The sequence below is a fragment of the Xyrauchen texanus genome, chromosome 20 (genome assembly GCF_025860055.1).
Source record: "Xyrauchen texanus isolate HMW12.3.18 chromosome 20, RBS_HiC_50CHRs, whole genome shotgun sequence".
Taxonomy (NCBI): domain Eukaryota; kingdom Metazoa; phylum Chordata; class Actinopteri; order Cypriniformes; family Catostomidae; genus Xyrauchen; species Xyrauchen texanus.
Window position 1 is genome coordinate 12,300,235 of NC_068295.1, and position 24,007 is coordinate 12,324,241.

Here is a 24,007-nt window from a genome sequence, read left to right on the forward strand (position 1 = left end):
TATTATTTGTATGTCTATTTATACTCTTACCTTGTTTTATATTCTGTGTCTCACTGTAATGTTCTGTGTGCACTTGTTTCTTCTATCACCCCCAAACAAATTCCTTGTGTTTTGAGAACGCTTGGCAATAAAGCACATTCTAATTTCTGGTTTTAAAAACACTGATTGATTTCACAAACAGAATGATATTGAGACCACGCCTACGTCTTTCTTAAGCCAATGAGTTTCAGCCAAACACAAAGTGGCCTCCAATCAGCAAAGCTTTATTTACATATGCGTCTCCTCGAACACGCCTTTGCTCTTCATTGACCAATCAGTCCCTCGTTTTAATCTGTCACTCAACTCTTCCCGCCCATTTTCCTGACGGAACGGAAACCGAGTTAGGCCAAGCCTGCCCATCCGGATAACAGAGACAAACTTGGCTGCCAGCGGATGAACTGGTTGGGTCTTTGTTCTTCACAGCCAGACTATCAACTGTTTTATATATTTGCGCATCTTCACTTATATGCCTCAAATCTATATAAATATTATATAAAATACTCTTTACCTGAGCTCATAGCTTCAGTACAGGCGTATACTTTTTTGTGCTAGCATTCTTCTCCCCACTGACAAGGTTTCATTGGACCAAGATAGGCGGCGCGGGCACCAAGATGTCGAACCGGATGGTGTGCAGAGAAGCGAGCCACGCCGGCAGCTGGTACACCGCCTCAGGTAGAGCCAGAGACCCGACAACGGCCCGGGTCTGATGTCCAGCTATAGCTCACACCAGTGTCTGTGCGCGTATGACTGTGGCTTAAAACCTAGTGAGCTGCCTACCTAGGCAGCATTTTTGGGCATCATAGGTCTTTGATGAACCCGCCTATGATGGCCAGACATGCTGCCTAGGTAGGCAGCTCACTAGGTTTTAAGACACAGCATGTGAGATCAGCTGGGAATTTTTAAATGGTTATGCTTAAAACGGTTTAAAGACCACAGGGCGTTTTTCACATCGTTGCCCTTTTCTGTTCTGCGGTTCTGTTTGAAAACAATTAAGCTTTAGTAACACTGCACATTGTAAACTAAGACATATTAAGTGTAGCCTATTTTGTTTAAAGCAACTACTCCGATTACTCTGCTCACTAATGCGTGCAAACAACCAGTAAACAAAAGTGTTATATTAATCATAAAATTTAATTTATCTTACCTTGTCCTGGCATTTAGATTATTATTTTATGGATTAGTTAACTGTGCCATGATGGCAGTAATTTTTAAAGATTATTTCTGGGTTTATTGAGTAAACTATAACCACATTTAAATTCAAAAGCCAATGAGGCTGATTTAACTCAATCAGGCTGCGAGTTTCAGATTTGTTTGTTTTTGTGTATTTTGTGTTTCTGTTATTAGCTACTCTGTGTGTATCAGCAGCTGAGAACAAAAACAGGCCAAGAGTTAGCCGGTTAGCTCACACACTACACAAGCAAACACCACAGATTAATATACTATCCACACTAACGTTTTCTTGCCCCACTTTGGTGAATCAGTAAATCCAGACAGATAAACCTCAGTAATTCAGTGGCTGGGATGACCCTGCAAATGGTTTTTGATGAAGTATATGATTCTGCAGTTCATGACAGCTGTGTATTCCTGAAGAATAAAACTGTTTTTTTATTTTTATTTATTTTTTTAAATCAATCAGCATTCATATGTCTTGTTCCATTCTAGTAAATGCAGTCAGCACACAAGAGTTTTTAGACTCGAGGACCAGTTGTGTTTTTTTCTCATGCAGGAACAAAGGATGCATGACAAAAGCTCTCCAGTGCAGCACAAACACTGGATTACACTGTCATACACTGTATATACAGTATATGGTGCTGGCCTCTCTATATATTCTTCTACATTCATTTTTATGCTATCATTACTATTAGTCTTGTTTTGTCTGAAACACTGATTTTTGTTGTTGTTGAGTATTTGCATGTGTTTTTGGTGGGTCTACTTCCAACTTGTTATATTGTCATCTTTATATATATATATATAAAAAAGCCAATAGAGAACACGACCCCTGATTTTTCTTTATTTTATTTCACTTAGGGATACTCTGCCATACATGACTATATCGGTGATTGTTTACCAGCCATTTAGAATGTTATCCGTGAAAACTCTTTGAATCAAATGTCTTGTGATAGATGTATTTTTAACTATTTTGAGATTATCACGATCTTCCAATAACTGAGGCAGAATGTCAGATTAACAAAAGTGTGCCAGTTCCAAATTATATCAACAGACTTGTCAATTGATAATTTCTCTCTCACTACTGTGTACAATAAGTGTCATTTAAATGTAAGATTAAAATCAATCTTCTCACATGCTATTGTTAAATTGTACTATGCCATTGGCCACCCTGTTTTATCTTTATTGACATCCCTTATGTCGACCACTATAAATAACTACTGTAGCATATTTGTCAGTATTTAGACCTGGTTTCTCTCACTACTGTTTAAAGATTTTATTAATTACGGTTAAAATGTGACCAAATTGGTTGTAGTTTAAATGTGTAATTTTACATAATCAGCTGAAGTTGAAATGTCCTCAGAACTGTTATCTTTTCCTTTCAAACTCTGTTAAGAAAGTCATTAGAAATGAGACAATGATACTGTCTGAGGCTGAAAAGGATTAGGCACAGACATTTTACCCATTGAGTAATTGTTTATTTTTAAGAACATTGGTTGTAAGGTGACTGAATGCTTGAAGATAATATTTTTGTCCTATATCTGGAACCATTTGCTATCACTAGAGGATCATTAGGGTTATTATACATAAAGGGAATTTCTGGAACTAATGGCAAGAACATTCAAGGTGTAATTTCTGCAAAGTTTCTGCCAAATTGTGAACAGGATTTCTACATAAGGTCAAGTAACATTTGAAACACATGTTCAATAGAGCCTGAAGGGGGTTTCATGAAGGAAGGACAAGGATGCAGGAAGCTTGTAATACTAAATTCATATGTTATGTTTTATGTTATCAAGGGAGGCTAGTGTGATGTCTGTTGATTTGAGCATCTCCATTCCAGAGAGAAAAGATTATCTGTATAGATATTCTTTAAATATTCTGTTTAGGGGTGGGGCTGGGTCGTGATTCCACACATCCTGCCCCTAATCAGGCTAATCAAGCCTCAGAGAGGGATAAAAGCCGACCGGAGACTGCAGTGGCACAGAGAGATTTATGGACAGCTGTCCGACACCTTTGTGTGTTTGTCTTTTTGTTTAAGTTTCTAATTAAAATATTATTTATATTGTCAAGCCGGTTCTTGCCTCCTCCTTTCCATTAATCCCTTTACATGGGGTTACACTCTTTTGCTTCACCATGATCAAGGACTGAGTCCATCAAAAGATTAACATCTCCTCCCAATATTATATCATGAGGGGTGCAAGCGGCTTGCAACATGCCTTCAAGATCTACAAAAAAAGCCATGATCGTCAACGTTAGGTGCGTAAATATTAGCCAAAATAAGACTTTGTCCCTGAATTTCTGCGAAAACAATAATGACTCTTCCTAATTTATCTTTAATCTGTTTGAGACATTTGAAGTGTAGATGCTTACTTATCAGTGTAATGACTCCCCTGCTCTTACTTGAGCCAGCACTAAAGAAAACAAGTCCACCCCATATCTTCCCAAATCTTTCAGCTTCCTGCAGTGAAAGATGCGTTTCTTGTAGAAACACTAGATCATATTTATTACTCCTAAGAAGGGAAATAACCTTCTTATTTTTATGGGGTGCCCCAACCCATTCACATTCCACATGGAGAGAGAGAATTCACTCATATTAACATTTGACATTTTGAAATATTAGAAAAAATAGATTGTGTGTCATAAACTAAATTATAAAGACCACATTCCAACATTAGTGCAACAATCAAACCCCGACCTTCCCCCCAAACCAAACAAACAGAAAAAAGAAAAACGTGTGCATTAGTCCTGCGTACAACGACGGAAACTGTCGTCCATCCCTCTAAATTCAGATAGTCCATGTACGCCTACAACAGCCCCCGCGACAACCGTGCCATCGGATTGCTCATTTCTGGTGTTTCTATACAAATTTTGTGAGACAGAATTACAAAACAAAAAATGATCTATTTAACAAACTCCAGCCAATAGGTGGATTAAACACAAAGAACATATAGATTCATCCACATAACTGTCTCGAAGGTGTGTTCCTCCACAAAATAAACTCCAGCCTCTAGGCAGAAACAGCACAAAACTGTATCTAATTAGTCTCTAGTCATGATCATGACTTCAAACTTGATAAACACTCCCTTGTGCTTGTTGCATGCTCAGAGCTAGATGGCGCTAGGAGGTGTGATCGAGTTCGAAATCATGACCATGACCTGAATTTTTTTATTCTTTCTTGTGTGTTGATGCTTGTGTGCAGCCAAAACAAAATGCAGGACAGAGAGGGTCTAAAGCAACATTTCATTTATGCATAAACAAATCCCAAAATCTAATCTTACTTTAAACTTAAACACTATTCTTTTACTGCCTTGTTCAAATAAGTTTTTAGAATAAACCTGTAAAAGCTATATTTGGAAGCCGTTCAAATAATCTTTCCCACTGAGGTGTCAAAGTTGTCAAATGATGTCCGTACCTATCATATCTGATAATACTATGTGTCTCTGTCTTTCCATTTAGGATCCCAACTTAACTCACAACTTGAGGGCTGGTTATCTCAAGCACAATCTACAGCGGGTCCAGCTAGAGCCATAATAGCACCGTATGTAAAATTAAACAATAACATAAATTTTTTGGCTCTGTTTCAGTTGTTGTTTTGCACTCAAGTGCTTTCTTTTCCAGGCATGCTGGCTACACTTACTGTGGTGCATGCGCCGCTCATGCTTACAAGCAGGTGGACCCCTCTATAACGTAAGTGGGCCTGCTTTTTAAATTCTCTTGAATGTTCCATTAGTAATTTTGTTTGTTTCACTGGCCATTATGGCAGCGATCTTGAACTTTTACTGACACCTAATGGTGTGGATGCAGCATTATGCAAAAATAAACATTTTCAGTTACCGATGCCATTGTAGAAATGCTTTATTCACAGTCTGCTGCGAATAATTTATTCTCTGAGCGAAAGTGTCAGATTACAGGGATTTAAAATTTTTTTAATAAGGAAAACATTTACTGAGTGCCCCTTTAAAGTAGCCATAATGTTTATTGTGGGTAGAGAGGTAACTTCAGCATATACTCACCCTGCAGTCGGAGGGTGTTTATTCTCGGTCCCTCTCACCATGTGCCACTGTCCCGCTGTGCCCTCTCCCCCGCCGAGGTCTACAGAACGCCACTGTACGACCTGAGGATCGACCAGAAGGGTAAACAATCTTATTTCCTCCCTGCCCACTTACAAACCGAAAACCTGTGGAGAATTACACATAGACTGAATGACATTGCACAAAATGTGTTCATCCAAATAGCTTTTGCTTCTGGCTCATTCGCCATCAAACAGAGCCTGACATAAGAGATTTCTGTGTGCCCATTTTCACCACAGATATGACTATATTTGATATTACAAAAATAAATTCACAATACTGATAGTGATCCAATAGCTGTTGTCATTGTCCACAAACATGACAAATGTGCAATTAGCAACATAACAATATGACAAAGATAATCTATTTGATGCTATTTACATTAATGACGCTTTGTTTCATTTTTGTGGATTACTCATTCTGTTTGTAACTCCTCAATGCAAACCAATGAAGTAAAAACACATAAGGGATTAAAATGACAGCATTCCCCTTCCCCCATCTTATCTTTCACTCTCCGGCAGTTTATGCTGATCTGTGGAAAACGGGCATGTTTGAGAGGATGAGTCTGCAAACAGATGAAGATGAACACAGCATTGAGATGCACCTGCCTTACACTGCTAAAGCCATGGAGAGGTAAAAACCAGATGCTAAATGTCATTATCAGGACAGTTAGCATATCAAATTCTGGACAGACTCCTTGCTTAATCGATTTGAAAAAAGAAATAGCAGATGCATTTATCCAAAGCCACTTACGAGTAGGGAATAGAACAAATGCAAGCAGTTTATCACAAGAAATGAAGAATGGTAGTTTTGCTACAATAACTTTTTTAAGTCACACCCTTGCATTTTTGCTTTTTAACATTGTCTCACAATCTTGTGTTAAGGCTGACATTATAAAATATGATATTCTCACATAAATGTTTTACGCCATTGACACCTAGTCGTTTACTCTTTAAGTGACTGATTTGTAGATCTGCAACAACTAATCAATAGCCCCGTTTCCATTATCAAGCCAGTGCGAACCAGGGCTATCAGCAGGGGCCAATAGCCTCGGATCTTGAGCCATGAAAACAAAATCGATCTGCATTCCCATCATCAGGCCAATACCCCTGCAGCATTGCCCTAAAACCCACCCTTAGCACGCTGCCCTGGTGCCAACTTCACATACCCTGCCCATTTCACAAGCAAGAGGGAAGCTCAAGCTGAAGTATCAGACACCGGACACTAGATGGCCCTTGAAATGAACATGGTGGAGACTGAAGATGCTGTTTGTTTGCTTATTTTGGTTTTTGATTGGTGTAAAGTGAGACCTGATTCAGCGAAGCTTTGCCTTTGACATTCACCACACCTCAATCCCCAGTTAGCCTTCTATGGCCCCAGGGTAATCAGCGGGCTAAAAATGCTTGCAAGCGTGCTTGGCCATTGGCCCAGAGGAGGCACAACGAAGCCCCGGAAATGATGGGGGGGACGACACAACTAGCTCTAGCACGCCCTCATTTACCCTGATAGTGGAAACGCGGCTAATAGAAAATCAACAACTAATTTCATTATTAATAAGTAGGTTCTTTGTTGCTATGCATGCAGAACCTTCCATAGTGACATCACTTTCTCTTCAATTGTTTTGCGTAATCTATATTCTATATTGTAACTTTTTTATATACAGTATTAAAAAATATTTTTCCACACAATAGTGCAAAAATCCATTCTTTTGTAAATTGTGACACTCACTGAACACTTTAGTAGGAATTCCTGTACACCTACTTATTCATGCAAATCATGTGGTAGCAGTGCAATGCTTAAAATCAGGCAAATACAGGTCAGGAGCTTCAGTTAATGTTCACATCAACCATCAGAATGAGGGAAAATGTGATCAAGGATTTCGACCGTGGCATGATGGTTGGTGCAAGACAACCGGTTTGAGCAAAAAAGTCTTTAGAGTTTACTCAGAATGGTGTCGAAAACCAAAAATATCCAGTGAGCAGCAGTTCTGCGGACGGAAATGCCTTGTTGATAAGAAAGGTCAACGGATAATGGCCAGACTGGTTCAATCTTACTACAAAGGCTACAATAACTCAGATAACAACTCTGTACAATTGTAGTGAGCAGAATAGCATCTCAGAATGCACAACATGTCGAACCTTGAGGCGGATGGATTACAAAAGCAGAAGACCACATGTGCACTTTATTAGGACCAGCGTGTTCCTAATAAAGTGCAAAGTGAGTGTATAATTCAATGCAACAATTTATAACTTTTGAGGATTTGTTCATAAATCCATACTTTCGTACATTGCAACATTTATTTCAATGCAACAATTTATGATTTTTGAGGATCTGTTCTTAAATCAATTTTCACATACACTCACCTAAAGGATTATTAGGAACACCTGTTCAATTTCTCATTAATGCAATTATCTAATCAACCAATCACATGGCAGTTGCTTCAGTGCATTTAGGGGTGTGGTCCTGGTCAAGACAATCTCCTGAACTCCAAACTGAATGTCAGAATGGGAAAGAAAGGTGATTTAAGCAATTTTGAGCATGGCATGGTTGTTGGTGCCAGACGGGCCGGTCTGAGTATTTCACAGTCTGCTCAGTTACTGGGATTTTCACACACAACCATTTCTAGGGTTTACAAAGAATGGTGTGAAAAGGGAAAAACATCCAGTATGCGGCAGTCCTGTGGGCGAAAATGCCTTGTTGATGCTAGAGGTCAGAGGAGAATGGGCCGACTGATTCAAGCTGATAGAAGAGCAACTTTGCCAGAAATAACCACTCGTTACAACCGAGGTATGCAGCAAAGCATTTGTGAAGCCACAACACGCACAAGGCGGATGGGCTACAACAGCAGAAGACCCCACCGGGTACCACTCATCTCCACTACAAATAGAAAAAAGAGGCTACAATTTGCAAGAGCTCACCAAAATTGGACAGTTGAAGACTGGAAAAATGTTGCCTGGTCTGATGAGTCTCGATTTCTGTTGAGACATTCAGATGGTAGAGTCAGAATTTGGCGTAAACAGAATGAGAACATGGATCCATCATGCCTTGTTACCACTGTGCAGGCTGGTGGTGGTGGTGTAATGGTGTGGGGGATGTTTTCTTGGCACACTTTAGGCCCCTTAGTGCCAATTGGGCATCGTTTAAATGCCACGGCCTACCTGAGCATTGTTTCTGACCATGTCCATCCCTTTATGGCCACCATGTACCCATCCTCTGATGGCTACTTCCAGCAGGATAATGCACCATGTCACAAAGCACGAATCATTTCAAATTGGTTTCTTGAACATGACAATGAGTTCACTGTACTAAAATGGCCCCCACAGTCACCAGATCTCAACCCAATAGAGCATCTTTGGGATGTGGTGGAATGGGAGCTTCGTGCCCTGGATGTGCATCCCACAAATCTCCATCAACTGCAAGATGCTATCCTATCAATATGGGCCAACATTTCTAAAGAATGCTTTCAGCACCTTGTTGAATCAATGCCACGTAGAATTAAGGCAGTTCTGAAGGCGAAAGGGGGTCAAACACAGTATTAGTATGGTGTTCCTAATAATCCTTTAGGTGAGTGTAAATTATAACATTCAATATTACAAATTATGTAAGAATGTTTTTATGGAGGATTTGCACCAAAATTTGTACTTGTATTTCATGAACTAGACCAGAAATATACATATTTCAAAATAGTTATTAGTTATAGCCCTACTGATTCATGTTCTTGGCTTCCTGCTGAACTAACTCGTCATAAGAAATGCACTTTCTTGTGTTGGACTGAATCTGCCCAGCGAATAAAAAGGATTGATTACAGTTTCATCTTATCTCTATGCAGACAACAGCATTATTGACCCACAGTCCCACTCTAATGCTCATTCATCTCTGTTGTCAGGATCTGTTTACCCAGTGCAGTGGCTCTAATTAATTTGCCATGATGGATGTTCTGTGATTTTTGAAGTTAGTAATGCAGCAACCACCAATCGCTTCTTTTATTCCATTAATTTTTTTTACTATGGTTTACCTTAACCTGTTTTATTAGATATTTAAAAAATTTTCCCAAACACTTCGATCAGTTGCCGAGCAACTAATATTCGAAAGGCTTTGTTATTTAATATAGATATATTATACTATCATACCTCAGCTCTCAAACCCTAAGAGAGAGATTAAATTAGGCATAGCACGATGTTATTTTTTTTTGATTTTACAATAATACACAAAATATGAACACAGAAAAAAGAGAAGGTGGAGGAAAAAATATATATCTTGTGTGACATTTTTCAAGGGGTAAATAAGAGGGGAAGGAAACACATTAAATACAAAATACAGGGGAAATAACATATTATAATGAACAGGTCAATATAACAAAATGAACAAAGACAATTAACTGTATAGAGAGACAAAAAGAGAGAGAAAAAGAACAACTGCAAAAAGTGAATGTGGTTTACCAAAATAAGCTACATAAGATGACACACTGTATAATTTATATAAGGGAACACAGCATAGTTGTAATCGTGGTCTTATCGTGATATGAGGGAAAGGAATCAGTTCTCCAGACTGGAGTACATTGATAACAAATGGATCCAGTGATTTATTGAAAGTTTAGTTCTTTCCAGTTGAGTAAATTTTTTTATTTTGTTTGTAAACGTCAATGAGATGGATTGAGATGTTTAGAAATGTTTAATGTAGACTAGGGTTGGGCGATGTCCCCTAAATTGGCAGTTGACGATGTTGACAGTAAAACATTGCGATGGACGATGATATCGGCGGGGGGGGATTATATAATTTCATATAATTTTCAAAAATTATATGAAAAACTATAATTTCGTTATTTTACTAACCCAACTAATGACTCGTCGGCGCTTTATCAGTAGGTTGCACGACACGTGAAGCATTTTTTTTTTTTTAGCTTTCACTTAAGAAGAGTTGTGCACTTTTTATTTTAATATATCTCTTTACATAAATACTATTTTCCACATAAAAACTATAATTTCGTTATTTTACTCACTGATGAGCAAAAGGTCGAGGCAGAAATGACCATGTACCTGCAGGAAATGGCCATTGATGGGGAAGAGGACCCGCTGACTTGGTGGAAAACGAACGACAAATGGTTTCCGTTCATGGCAAGATTAGCACGGAAATATCTGTGCATGTGTGCTACCAGTACTCCATCAGAGCGGGTCTTCAGCAGAGTGGGTAGTGCAGTTACTCCAATCCGCAGCTTATTAAAACCAGATAAAGTGAATATGTTGGTATTTCTGGCCAGAAACATCGAAATTTAAACATGGTCTATGGTGAAAGATATTAGACTTCTTTACGCATTTTTCAGCCATCCGCTATGGAGCTATTCGATTTTGCATATTATTTTTTAAACGTTCATTTGTGTAGTTCATATGACCACTTTACAATATTTCAATAACATAATTTATTTTGTAGCCTGTGATGAAGTTAATTGTGCTGCTAATTATAAGTGAAATGTTAATGGCGATTTTCGGTCTGAGTGTTGTTCCCGTTTTCTTGTTCTTTATTTGTTGTTCTTCTATGTTTTAATAAATGTGTGTTATTCATATTCACCTTGTTTCTTTCATTTGATTTGACATTATGGATTTATGGCCAAGGAAATTTTTCTTTAAAAGTATTAACCAGACAAAAGTTATTTGACGTTCGCTGGTCTGGATTTATCTTAAACTGCCGCTTCAGTGTATACAAGAGCTATGTGACAATGAGCAAGATTTTCTGAGACACTACAACTACTAATAATTAATTAATAAAGGCTATTTTCTTGTAGCCTACAGCATAAAATATTTTAATCTAAATGTACAGTGTAAGACATGTAAAAAAAAGACAAGAAGCTAACAATGTCAAGATCAATATTTGTGTAGCCTGCCTGACACGGTATTTTCACAGACTAACACGTCACGTCTCTGGCATATACTACAGTATTTAAAATAGCATATATGCATTAGTTATATTCTCAATTTAATTTACAGAGCAATCCCTGCAACGTTTTTAGGTTAACTATAGAAGAGACTAGGATTAGTGAGTCACACTAGCAAGACTCGCAAAAGGGGGCGTGGCATCACGATGGTGGCTCTACATCGTGATGTTGGTCAGCCATCACGATGGACGATGATATCGTCCATCGGCACAACCCTAATGTAGACACATCTCCAAGTAACACTATTATGGGACACAATGGGATGCTGAAGCCAAGTATCTCTGAAAGCCTGCATATGACCTCTGACCTAAAGTGTTGTATATGTGGAAAATGTCCAAGCGCATGAAAATAACCATCGGTCAAAGTTGGACAATGTTGACATGTTATTTTGTGTGTATTCCATGCAGTGAAGTTTGTACATTGTGATGTGTGTTCTGGGGATAATCTTGTATTGGATCAGTTGAATTTAGGTATTGCAGGACATGGAATAAATATTGTGAAAGACTGCTTGTCAGTTGATATTAATTGTCCGTATCGATGTCAGTAATCCATTTTTGAATTGGAACTGCTATGTGTTTGTCTGTGGATGTTTTTAATTTATATATTTGGGACTGTAATTTCTCAGTTTTAAGAATACCAAGGCTTGATATATTGAAGGTTTACTGATTTTCTAAAAAATATGTTTAATTGTATATATTTAAAATAAGCTTGATTGAGTATGTTGTTTTTTTGACTGAATAGGGTCTAAGGTCATGAACAGACCATCGTTGTATAGATAGCCCAGGCTGGTTGCTACTCTCTGTTGACTAAATGTTTTTTGTTGGTTAAAAACATTGGGATGAGCCATATTGCTGTGGTTTGATGGTTCCAGACTGAAATGTAATGTGTTGAGTGACTTCCACCTATCATTTAAGGTGGTTTTAATGGCAATATTGTCTATCATTTAAGGTGGTATTAATGGAAATATTGCCTTTATAACTAGGGGAAGTTTAGGAGATACTTAATGTCTAAATGTTGAATCATTTTCGATATCTAACCTGGGAAGGTTTGAGTTATGGATTCAGTGATGTAAATTAACTGTTTAGAAATAAAGTATAGAGTGGTTTGGGGCTCCAAGTCCTCTGAATTGTTTGGGCTTTTGGAGGGTTGGTAATTTTATTCAGTGATTTTTTTTTTTTTCTTCCAATAAAACTTAGATATTGAAATATTTAAAGAGGAGAGACCTCCTCTGGAGGTGGCTTAATGGGGATCATAGAAAAAAGTTAATTGATTTTATGGAGTATGCTCATTTTTTAATGCTATTAGTGATATGGGTAATTTATTCCATCTTTCCATTATGTCTTGTATTGTAGTTGGGGGGCATGGTTAAACTTAAACATATACCTCAGCATAGCAGCTCAGTTTGGTGATTGGTAGAATCTTGGATTTCGTGCAGTTGATGGAGTAGCCTGGCAGTCTGCTCAAGTCACTGATCAGATTATGGACTGATTGAAGTGATGAAAATGGAATTGTGATATGTATAATAAAATATCATCAGGATATAAATTGATTTTATGATGATTTAGATTGAATTCCAGAAATATTATAACATTGTCTAATTGCAGCTGCCAGGGGTTAAATGAAAAGTGCAAATAATAAAGGGGATAATGGGCATCCTTGTTGAGTACCTCTTTTTTTTAGTGAAATAGATTTGATATGATTCCATTAGTTACGACCGATGCTGTAGGTGAATGTAAAGTGTTTTAATCTAGTTGATAACGTATGATTTAAAACCAAAGTTGCAGAGTGTTGTGAATAGAAAGGACCATTCAACACTGTCAAATGCCTTTTCCGCATCAAGAGATACAATTATAGAGGGTGGTTTGTTTGTATTGGTGGTGTTATAATAATTAACTATAGTGACTATCCTTCTAGTTATTTTTGAGGACTGTCTCCCTTTTAATGAAACCAATTTGATCTGCGTGAATAAGATTTGTGATTACAGATTCCAGTCTTTGCTTATGATTTATTTATTTATTTAATTTTCTCCCCTGTTCTCCCCAATTTGTAATGCCCAATTCCCAATGTGCTCTAAGTCCTTGTGGTGGTGTAGTGACTCGCCTCAATTCGGGTGGTGGAGGACAAATCTCAGTTGACTGCATCTGAGACCGTCAATCCGTGCATCTTATTATGTGGCTTGCTGAGCGCATTACCAAGGAGATGTAACGTGTGTGGAGGCACACGCTATTCTCTGCGGCATCCACGCACAACTCACCACGCGCCCCACTGAGTGCGAGAGCCACACATTATAGTGACCATGAGGAGATTATCCCATGTGACTCTATCCTCCCTAGCAACCGGGCCAATTTGGTTGCTTAGGAGACCAGGCTGGAGTCACTTAGCATGCCCTGGATTCCAACTTGCGACTCCAGGTGTGGTAGTCAGCGTCAATACTCGCTAAGCAACCCAGGCCCCCTTTGCTTATGATTTTTAAATCTAAATTGATTAATGATATCCGATGGAAGTTGGAGCATTGAGTATAATATTTTTTGGGTTTTTGAATAAGAGAGATATAAGCAGTATTCATATGATGAGGGATGTTACCTGCTTCATTAATTTCACTAATTACTTTAGAGAATAGGGTAGAAATCGGAGGCCAAAACTGTATGCAAGTGCTTTAGCGATTTCCTGCATGGATAAAGGTTTTCCCCAAAAATCTGATTGCATTTTTGATACTTTAGGTACAAGACATTCCTCGAGATATAATTCTACTTTTAATCATGCATTTTGGTCAATAGTATTGAAATGTGAGTAATACGATCTAAATGTGTCATTTAATTCAGATGGATTTTGAGTTATGTTACCTGATGTAGCTGTGTCTGATTTAATAACTGATTTTTCAGTTATTTCAGTTAAGAAGTATTTGTTTAGTTCTTTTGTTTAATATATTGTTCTGTTTTTAATGATTTGGGAAATATTTCGTCTTTCGTTTCTCAATGTCAGCCATAAAGATGATTTCAGCATCGTCCCTGTGCTAGTGGGAGCTTTGAGTGAGTCTAAAGAGCAGGAATACGGCAAGCTGCTAAGCAAATACCTGGCTGACCCTTCCAATCTCTTCATTATCTCCTCTGACTTCTGCCACTGGGGTTTGTAACGGCTCACACACATTGAATTTGTTCCCCCAAATTTGGGAAAACATTAAATTGTCAATATTACAATAATGATTTATTATTATTATTTGTTTAATTTAATATTCAGTTTTTTCTGATGGAAAACCTTTAGTTTTCCTCTTTACCTCTAAAACCATAGTTTTAGAAACAACACTGCATAAGATATTTAGTTTTTTCAGTGAATGTATTGTTTTTAACGTGTATTTTGTCTTTATGTTTTTGTTGTCAAAACAAGTGAAAAAAATCTACCAGTGCTGAAGAAGTAATCCAAAGTATTTAGAATACGTTACTGACCTTGAGTAATCTAATGAAATACTTTACAAATGACATTTTACAGCATGTATTCTGTAATCTGTAACATGACTTATAGAGTGACATGGCTTATAGAAGGCTAAAGCTGTGATCTGCTTAAATTCTGCATTTTAGGATTTTTGTGGGAATATTCAACTTTTTTCTCATTCTGAAAGACTATTGTGTATCTTCTGCAGGTCAACGTTTTCGTTACACCTACTACGATGAAGGTCAAGGAGAAATTTACAGATCTATCGAGCACCTTGACAAAATGGTAAACAAGTTTATGTGCCCTTTCCTTTGGTAATTGAGGTTTGGCAGATGAGGTCAACATGCAAGTTCCCCATTATGGGTTTGGATTTGCAATGTTGTGCCATTTGCCATCGCTATTTCTAAAAAGGTTTTTCTCCAAACTAGAGAGTCATTGTTATGGTTACTTTGACATCAAAGCCTGTGATTCAAAGACAGACTTTAATACTTTCCACCCAAGTAAAATAGAATACGTTCTGAGCAACCCAACATTTTTAAAGGCTTACCTACCGGGCCAAGTACTTTTGCTTCAAGAATCAAGTTTGATCTGAAACTTCTATTAGGAAATACTTGTGTATTATTTAAACTATGTAATGCCTTATTTTTAAGTATTATTTGGTAGCTCTGTACAATAAGATTGTATATGTTATACAAGAATCACAAGGTCTTTCCAAAGTAATGGAACATAGCACGAAGTGATCCTGCTCTGGCTTTCCTGTAAATTCCAGGAAGCCTGCTGGACTCGCCCACAATTATTTGATACAGAGAAAGCGCACACAACACTCACATGAAACACAGATATATTTGTCTGATAAGAAGCATATTATTCATATCGCACAGCCCTAGACATAACGATTTTGGTCATTTCAATATTTCTTTGTAAATGAAAAGACATGTGGCAAATTTAGTAAATTTTTTACTGTTCATTTTATGTCATTATATCACATTATTATGCATAGTCCATCAGGTTACAGTGAAAAATACACACCGAAATGAAATGACCAGATTTTTCCAATTTGTCTTGCAAACTTTGTCATTCCTAGACAGGTTGGCCAACACCAAAATTTCTTAGCGGAAATTCTGAGATAGAGATAGAGATATATATATATATATTTCTAACTGCAGAATTCTCAAATGCCGGTCACAGAGAAATAATTAAACTATTGGCAACTATCGTAATAGATTTTTGGCGAAAACCGATAATCCCAAAAAGCAACTACCGGCACGATTAATCTGTAAAACCGATGTACTGGTTTGTCTCTATTAGTAAATATATTGAATAGCATTGAACAGTAGTATATTTATAAATTAACATCAGCGAAAATTAATAAATGCTGTTAAAAATGGTTCATAATGCATTAACTAATATCAAGATTTAGAACCTCATTTCTAAATTGTACCTAGTGATATAGTATATCATAATGTCTATTCATGTCAGTAATAATGTGGGGATCATTAAAGAAAGGCTTTGTTGGTGTGTTTGAAATACATATATGTTAATTTTCTTTTTAGGGAATGGGAATTATAGAACAGTTGGACCCCATCTCCTTTAGCAATTATTTGAAGAAATATCATAATACTATTTGTGGTCGCCATCCCATCGGTGTTCTTCTAAATGTAAGTACCTAATCAATGATTCATATGAACAGTTTCGCTTATTTCCCTCAAGGCATTTTAGCAAGATCTTATTGACTTAATAAAGCAGAAGCACTGGCATAAATTATTCCAGTAATGCTAGTTCTTAAGCATGGTAATTAGTCTAGCACTTAAAGGAATAGTTCAGCCAAAAATTTTAATTCTCTTATAATTCATTCACCCTGATGCCATCCCAGATGTGTATGACCGTCTATATTCAGCAGAACACAAATTAAGATTTTTAGAAGAAGATAGAGCTCTTTCCAGTCCAAAAGTCATATTTAGGCAGCATAAAAGTAATCCATGCAACTCCAGTCGATCAATGAATGTCTTCTGAAACAAATCAATATGTTTGTGTAAAAAATAAAACTGTATTTAAATGTTATTAACTTTAAAAAGCTCTTCCTGCCAGCAGCTGATGCGAAGCATGACGTAAGCGCGTCGGCAAGTTCACTCAAGAATTCGAAAGTGGCACTTATTTACAACAGATGAACGAACCTCACGTGAGAGTTTGGCCAGTTCAAACAGCATCAGAGCCCTGGATGGAAGTGTCGATTTAAATTAAAAACATTTTAATTATCGACTTGTTCTTACATAAACCTATCGATTCACTTCAGAAGACATTCATTGATCGACTGGAGTCGCATGGATTAATTATGTGCTGCCTAAATGTGACTTTTGGACCATCAAAGTGCTGGCACCCATGTACTTCCATTATAAAGACCTGGACAGAGCATTATCTTCTTCTAAAAATCTTAATTTGTGTTCTTCTGAAGAACAACAGTCATACACATCTGGGATGAAATCAGAGTAAGTGAATAATGAGAAAATATTCATTTTTGGGTGAAGCTTTAACTGTTGCAGTGCCCATCAAACTTATTTCTTTCCAACTTTACATAATTTCTTTATGAAGCTTTAAAAGGGACAGGTAGCCCCAAAAAGAAAATTAGTATGTAATTTAGTCCAACCTGGGATTACTTTCTCCTATAGAACACAAAATGAGATGCTAAGTAATATCCAAGTCTCCATTCACTTTCAATTTTCATTTTCCTAAGAGGCTTACTTTCTGCCTAACATCTCCTTTTGTGTTTCACAGAGTCATAAGGGAAGTCCTATGGGTTTAAAATAACATACAAGTAAATGAAAACAGAATTACATTTTTGGGTGAACTATCCTTTTAAGATTATTGTTATCAGTCTTAAAGTATCTCTTTGCCTGTCTAACTCTCCCATAATTTGTTTCCCTCCACCAGGCTGTGGCGGAACTGAAAAAGAGTGGCGTAGACATGAACCTCTCTTTTCTAAACTATGCACAGTCGAGCCAGTGCCGAAACTGGTCGGACAGCTCAGTGAGTTACGCTGCTGGTGCGCTCGTCGTTCATTGAGGTGAACTCTCCCGGAAACCATGGAAGCCTCATAGAAGAACCCAGAATCCTGCCCCACCACTCTGCCCCGTTCTTGAACGTATATTCTCAAACCCATCTCACTAACTCACTGCCTTGTTGCTTGAAGCTTGTTGCTGCTGGGATCCTCATATATACCTTGAGTCCAGATGTAACAAGTTACTAACCTCTTCTACCTTTCCCTGTACCCTATTTTTCCACGTGAGGCAACATGGATTATGCTATAGATTGAAGTGCAGTCAGTTTTTGGGTGTTGCAAGGTCAGATTTTTGGTTGTGTTTGCTTTGTTATGTGGCGGTCTTAATGAGGCATTAGAATATGCTCTTGACCCTCCAAGGATTTTAGGTGTCCAGCGAGCCCTTGTATAATTTAAAAGAAAGACCTTACGATTTACAATGTTTGAATAAAAGTAAAAAAAACATACATAATGATATTGCACTCTTTATGCAAGTCTGCATATATAATCTACATTAAACGTTTCACGCCGAATGATAAAGTAATGAGAAAAATTTATTTAGTGACAGACTGCAACATGCTATGTCCATGTGCACCTTGAGAATTGTAGTAATAGCTACTGCATTGGTCCTTCATAAGCCTACTGTTATTAACAAAAGGGCTACACAATACCCACTAACCCACCACTGTACCAGATATACCAAAAAATATATATTTTTGTTCTTTTGTTAAGCTTATCTTTTATTGTAGTCAAATTAAAGTATTTTCTCTGATTCTTAGATTTTGTTCTGTTTCATTTTTCCCTTTATTGTTACCGCTATTTTCGTATTTTTTTGTATACTGTTAAATGCTGTTATTTAACCTTTAAATTATCTTTATTATGCTTTTGTTTGACATATAATCACAAACTGTGTGGAAGCATAACAGTGTATACAGTGTCCTGAAAGTGCAATACAAGTTAAAGGGATAGTTCACCCAAAAATGAAAATGTTCTCATCATTTTCTCGCTCTCATGCCATCCCAGATGTGAAGGAGTTTCTTTTTTCTGCTGAACACAAATGAAGATTTTAAGAAGAATATCTCAGCTCTGTTGGTCCATACAATGCAAGTGAATGGTGGCCAGAACTTTGAAGGTTCAAAAAGCTCATAGAAGGAGCATGAAAGGGATCCATATGACTCTAGTTGATAAATCCGTGTCTTCTGAAGTGGTATAATAGGTGCGGGTGAGAAACAGATCAATATTTCAATCTTTTTTACTATAAATTCTCCCTGCCCATAAGTGGCGATATGCACAAAGAATGTGAATTGCCAAAAAAAAAAAAAAAAAGTGAAGTGAAGATTTGTAGTAGAAAAGGACTTCAATATTTATCTGTTTCTTACCCACACTTATCAAACCACTTCTTGAGATATGGATTACTTTTATGATGCCTTTATATGCTCTTTGGAGCTTAAAAGTTCTGGCCACCATTCACTTACATTGTATGGACCTACAGAGCTGAGATATTCTTCTAACAATCTTCATTTGTGTTCAGCAGAATAAAGTCATACACATCTGGGATGGCATGAGGGTGAGTAAATGATGAGAGAATTTTAATTTTTTGTGCGAACTGTCCCTTTATACCCTATAGACACATCTCCACATCACCAGAATCATCTTTATTCTTTAACCGTTTTACCTTCCCATAGTTAGCAGCCATGTTTAATAGCTGACCTGTAGTTAGTGATGCACACCCTTATCAAGGAACCGCCAGAGGTGCAGAGTCTCTCTCCCATGGCTTAAGCATGTTGTCTAGCTTTTCTCTTAACCTATTTACTCAAGGCCTTCTAAAGAGCACAATGCAGCGAGATCTCCTCAGTAGCATGGGTCACCATTAGAGGGAAAATGGCAAAAGCTCCTATACATCCCTACTGAAATTGGATTGTCTCAAACAAGTCAAAACATGTCATACCATGCAGATGTGCCATGGGTCAGTGTTAAATGTTTTATTTTTGTCCTGTGTTTTCTACCCTTCATCTGCCCACAGTCAAAGTTGACTTGATTTAGTCTGTCTTCAGTTTTCACTGTACATGTACAAAGTAGGAGAAGGGACTTGTCAGCTTCACCAGTTCATTGTCGGAGAGCCCAGCACAACACCTGTTCTAGAGAATTATTCTCATCTTCTACTGTTAGAATTGTTTCAGTTTTTATGTTAGTGCCGTTGATTATTATTCTAACTATTACTGCATAGAAAATAGCAGGTCACATGTTGTCAAACATATGTCAGAATTAATTGAAGCGCTCTTTAGTGGAGTCATTTTTGAATCTCAGGTTACATTGAAGCATTACAAAATTCTCGCCAGATATGACAAAATGGTCATGGCCGAAGTTACAAAGAAACAATAAAGTGTAATGACAAAAGTTACAATAGTGTGGTTTTTCTTTTGCTATTTCTTGTGTTTGTGATGCTTTATGGTTTTTGTGACATGTTTACAAGCAGTTTGCGAGAAGTCACCCTTTACCCTCATTTAGTTCAGTTTGTGAGAAGTCTTTAACAAGATTAATTTTACTTGGCAGCAGCGTTATATTAAAACATGAGTCAGTGTTGTCCCATTTGCCTCTGTTAACCTTTTCCAAACTGGAGGCTAGCAGAATCATGGATGATGCCTTTCAAGTGAGTTTATGCCACAAACTACTGTGTAGTGAGTGGTTTATTAACCACAGGTTTGAGAATAAGATAAATGTGCAGTTTTGAGTTTAAGTCTGAAAGATTTGTGGTCAGTGAAAGCAATCCACAGTAATTATGAGTTTGTTGACAGTACATCAATTATCTGACTGAAATACTTCAATAAATAATTTTGCATTAGCTTAGAAAATGTTTACAAATATGTGACAACTGCACAGCATAGTAACAGAGATAATATGAAATTAATTTTCGTTTGCTCTGCTTTGCCCTTCCTTTATACTGCGTATACAATCTTCACATTGCCATGCATATATATACATTTTAGCTTTGTGCTATGCCTGCAAAATAACGTTATTCTCTGCTTATTTCTTTTGATGAATGTAGACTGATTTAGTCTTCAAGGAACATAAAACAAACTCATATTTTCTAAAGTTCTCCATAAACAATAATTCTTCAAGGAAGTTCAGTTTTTGGCATAGAGTGTCTGAGATTTACTTTCCATTCAAGAAAATCTGAATAATACATTATGTAATAACCCAAATCATGTTTTAATAGAAACTATGGTAAAATTATTAGGCAAAAAAGTTTAAAATGTCTTTAATAGTGCTAATTACATGGCAAAACCTCATTTTTAAAGAAAACAGTTTCTTCCAAGTATATAAAGGAAAAGCTTGACAGGGCAAACGATAGCGATACAGTCCATGCCTTTAAGGTGTTGTGCCACAAGCTTTCCTTTAACCACATTACCTTCAAACTGCAGCAAAACATAGTCATTAAATTTAATCAAACATGAACCCTGTGTAACAGAGTTGTTTTCCCCCTTTTGCAATGGTTAGGAATTCCTATTTGAATTCTAATTTGTGTTTCCCAGGCATTCTCTTGGATCTTCATCGAAATTTGGGTTTGGTTTCCATTCTGTATTATACTGTTTGCATATTTAAATTGTATTATTTTTTTTTTTTCTGAGGGGAAATAGAGACAGTGATTCCCATTAATTGGTCCAACTGAACAAATATCACTTCATTAATCTGTTCTCAGTTTAGCAGTGCTGGCATTTCAAAGTCTCCTGAGCCATTTGGTGTTGCATTGAACCTGTTTTGGAGAGGTGGACATTGTAGAGCTGGTTTGGACACAGGTGTCAGCTGTGGCGATCACACGTTTAAATGACCAAAAATGCTCACAAAAATGACTGCAGTGTTGGTCTCAAGGTTACATCATGCTCTCAAATAAAAAAGCCATAGGAAACTCAGACAGCTCTTTAATGTAGAAGTAAAAAAGATAGCTGGCCTTTTAAAAATCTGCTTCTTTGTTTTTCTTTTTGCAGATCAGGTAAATACACTCAATGCGCACTTCATTAGGAACACATGTACACCTACTTATTCATGTGATTATCTAAGTGTGGCGGCAGTGCAATGCATAAAATCATCCATATATGGGTCAGAAGCTTCAGTTACTGTTCACATCAACCATGTGGAATGGATGGAGGAAAATGTGATCTCAGTGATTTTGACCATTGCATGATTGTTGGTACCAGACAGACTGGTTTGAGTATTTCTGTAACTGCTGATCTCTTGGGATTTTCTTGCACAACAGTTTCTAGAATTTACTCTTAATGGTGCCAAACACAAAAAACATCCAGTGAGAGGCAGTTCTGTGGATGGAAATGCCTTGTTGATAAGAGAGGTCAATGGAGAACGGCCAGACTGATTCGAGCTGACAGAAAGGCTGCAGTAACACAGATAATCACTCTGTACAATTGTAGTGAGCAGAATGGCATCTCACAATGCACAATACTCTCATGATCCTGTTCTGTCTGCCCTTCCATCCCTGTCTGTTTTCTGTTTGTGTGTGTCTCATGTGTATGTGTAATTGGCTGTGTCTGTCTTAGCCATGTTCTTTCTTGACCTGCCTCCTTGTTACCCTCATGACTCTCCCTCATTTAGTCCTTGTCATACTTATTGTCTTCACCTGTTCCTCATGTGCTTTGCCTATATATTGTGCCCTCTTCCTTCTTGTATTTGTCAGATTGGTTTGTTAGTAGTCAGTCTGTTGTTGTGCCTGTTCGTAGTTATTATCTTTACTTTTATGTTTTGATTTGTTTTCTCTCCCCTGTGTGTTGTGTTGCCTGTTTTGTTTTCAGTTTTAATAAAATATATTTTATTTTTCACTCATTCCTGCATTTGGGTCCTCATTCCTGACACGTTCTGTGACAAATGTCAAACCTTGAGGCAGATGGACCACAACAGCAAAGACCACATCGGGCACTTTATTACGACCAATGTGTTCCTAATAAAGTGCTTTGTGATTTTATACACAACATCCATCAAAATGAAATGGCTAATGTTCCCATTTGGATATCAGGCTGTTATAAAAAAAAATCTAAATTCGAGGGATTTGGATTTGTTGGGTATCCTGTGGTTTTAAGTAACTTTTTGAGTGACTGCATTATATTAGTGACAAACAGTGAAAGGTCATTGGTATTATGTTTAAATGGTGTGAGGGGAAATACTCGGGCATACTTCCAGCTGTTTGACAGAGTTTCCTACTTCCACACCGTTTGTGCATTATACTCTCAGTGGGTGTTCTCTTAAGGACCTTTAGTGAACTTTAGAGTAAATGCATGATTTTTAAATGATGTGTTGTTAACCTCAGAGTGGCATGATTTCAAAAATGTTTCTTCAAATTTAGAAGCTCTCTGAACTTGATCGAAAGATTGACAAACAATGATCATGCCAGTATTTAGGGAAACGCATATGACCTGAGAGGACATTCAGTTTGAAAGATATTATGTACGCCAACACAAAAGAAAAAACACATTTGACTTTCGGAAATCTCTCTTCACTAATTAAAATAATTACCGCTTTTGCCCAGCTTTTCATGTTTTGATTTGAACAAACAGGTCAATGAAAGTTTATTTTTAGTAAGTAAAGTGAGACTGAATCCGTGTTCTACAATGACAAGCGGTGTCCAATAACAAAGTATATCCAAATGCATTCAAAAGTATATCCAAGTTGTGTACAAACAGTGTTTGGTGTAATCTGATTACAATGAATCTAATCTCAATTAAGGTACTTTTAAATACATTACTTGGGTTACATATATTTCTAAAATAATATAATTTATGTAGAATACATTTAAAACAGGAATTACGTTAATATGTACATCTGTTTGCGTTTCTCTGACAGCCAAAGGGCATGTGCCACCAAACAAGTCAATACCATTTGAGCAGAAAAAACTTTTTTTGAAAAAGCATTTAAGACAGTAACTTAAAAGTAAAGTAATTAGTAATGGGATTACTTTTCCCATGACGTTATCAGTAATCTCATTAAAATTTTAGAGAAGTAATTAATAATTTTTGGTTAATTACCCATCACTGCATACAAATAGCTAACAAACAGACAAAACCAAATAAATAGTCCTGCTTGTGTCCTGCATTGCTCACAACTCATCACCAGTTCAGTAATGAAAAAAATGGACAACTCTGTCAATATGTCAGAAGTGAAATCTCTTTCAGAAAGACATTCTCACATTACAGCAGGGTGCATGTTACAGGATGACTTAGCTCTCCCTCTGGTTTTTGGGGAGGAGCTGCTCTGAGATGGCTTGTTTGCAGAATTCTGTGAGGGGTTAAGATGGGAGATCCGGCAATAGAATCAAACCTGGTCTGAAATTGGACA

At 37.1% G+C, this 24,007-nt stretch overlaps 1 protein-coding gene across 1 annotated transcript; it reads left to right on the forward strand.

Moving 5' to 3' along the window:
• Positions 1 to 396: 396 nt before the first annotated feature.
• On the forward strand, positions 397 to 18,726 carry LOC127661101 (protein MEMO1-like). Its single transcript, XM_052151669.1, has 9 exons — positions 397 to 711; positions 4,663 to 4,744; positions 4,825 to 4,893; positions 5,227 to 5,339; positions 5,798 to 5,909; positions 14,188 to 14,330; positions 14,843 to 14,919; positions 16,188 to 16,292; positions 17,563 to 18,726. The coding sequence occupies exons 1-9, from the start codon at positions 651 to 653 to the stop codon at positions 17,692 to 17,694; spliced, it is 894 nt and encodes a 297-aa protein (XP_052007629.1). The 5' UTR covers positions 397 to 650; the 3' UTR covers positions 17,695 to 18,726.
• Positions 18,727 to 24,007: the final 5,281 nt, after the last annotated feature.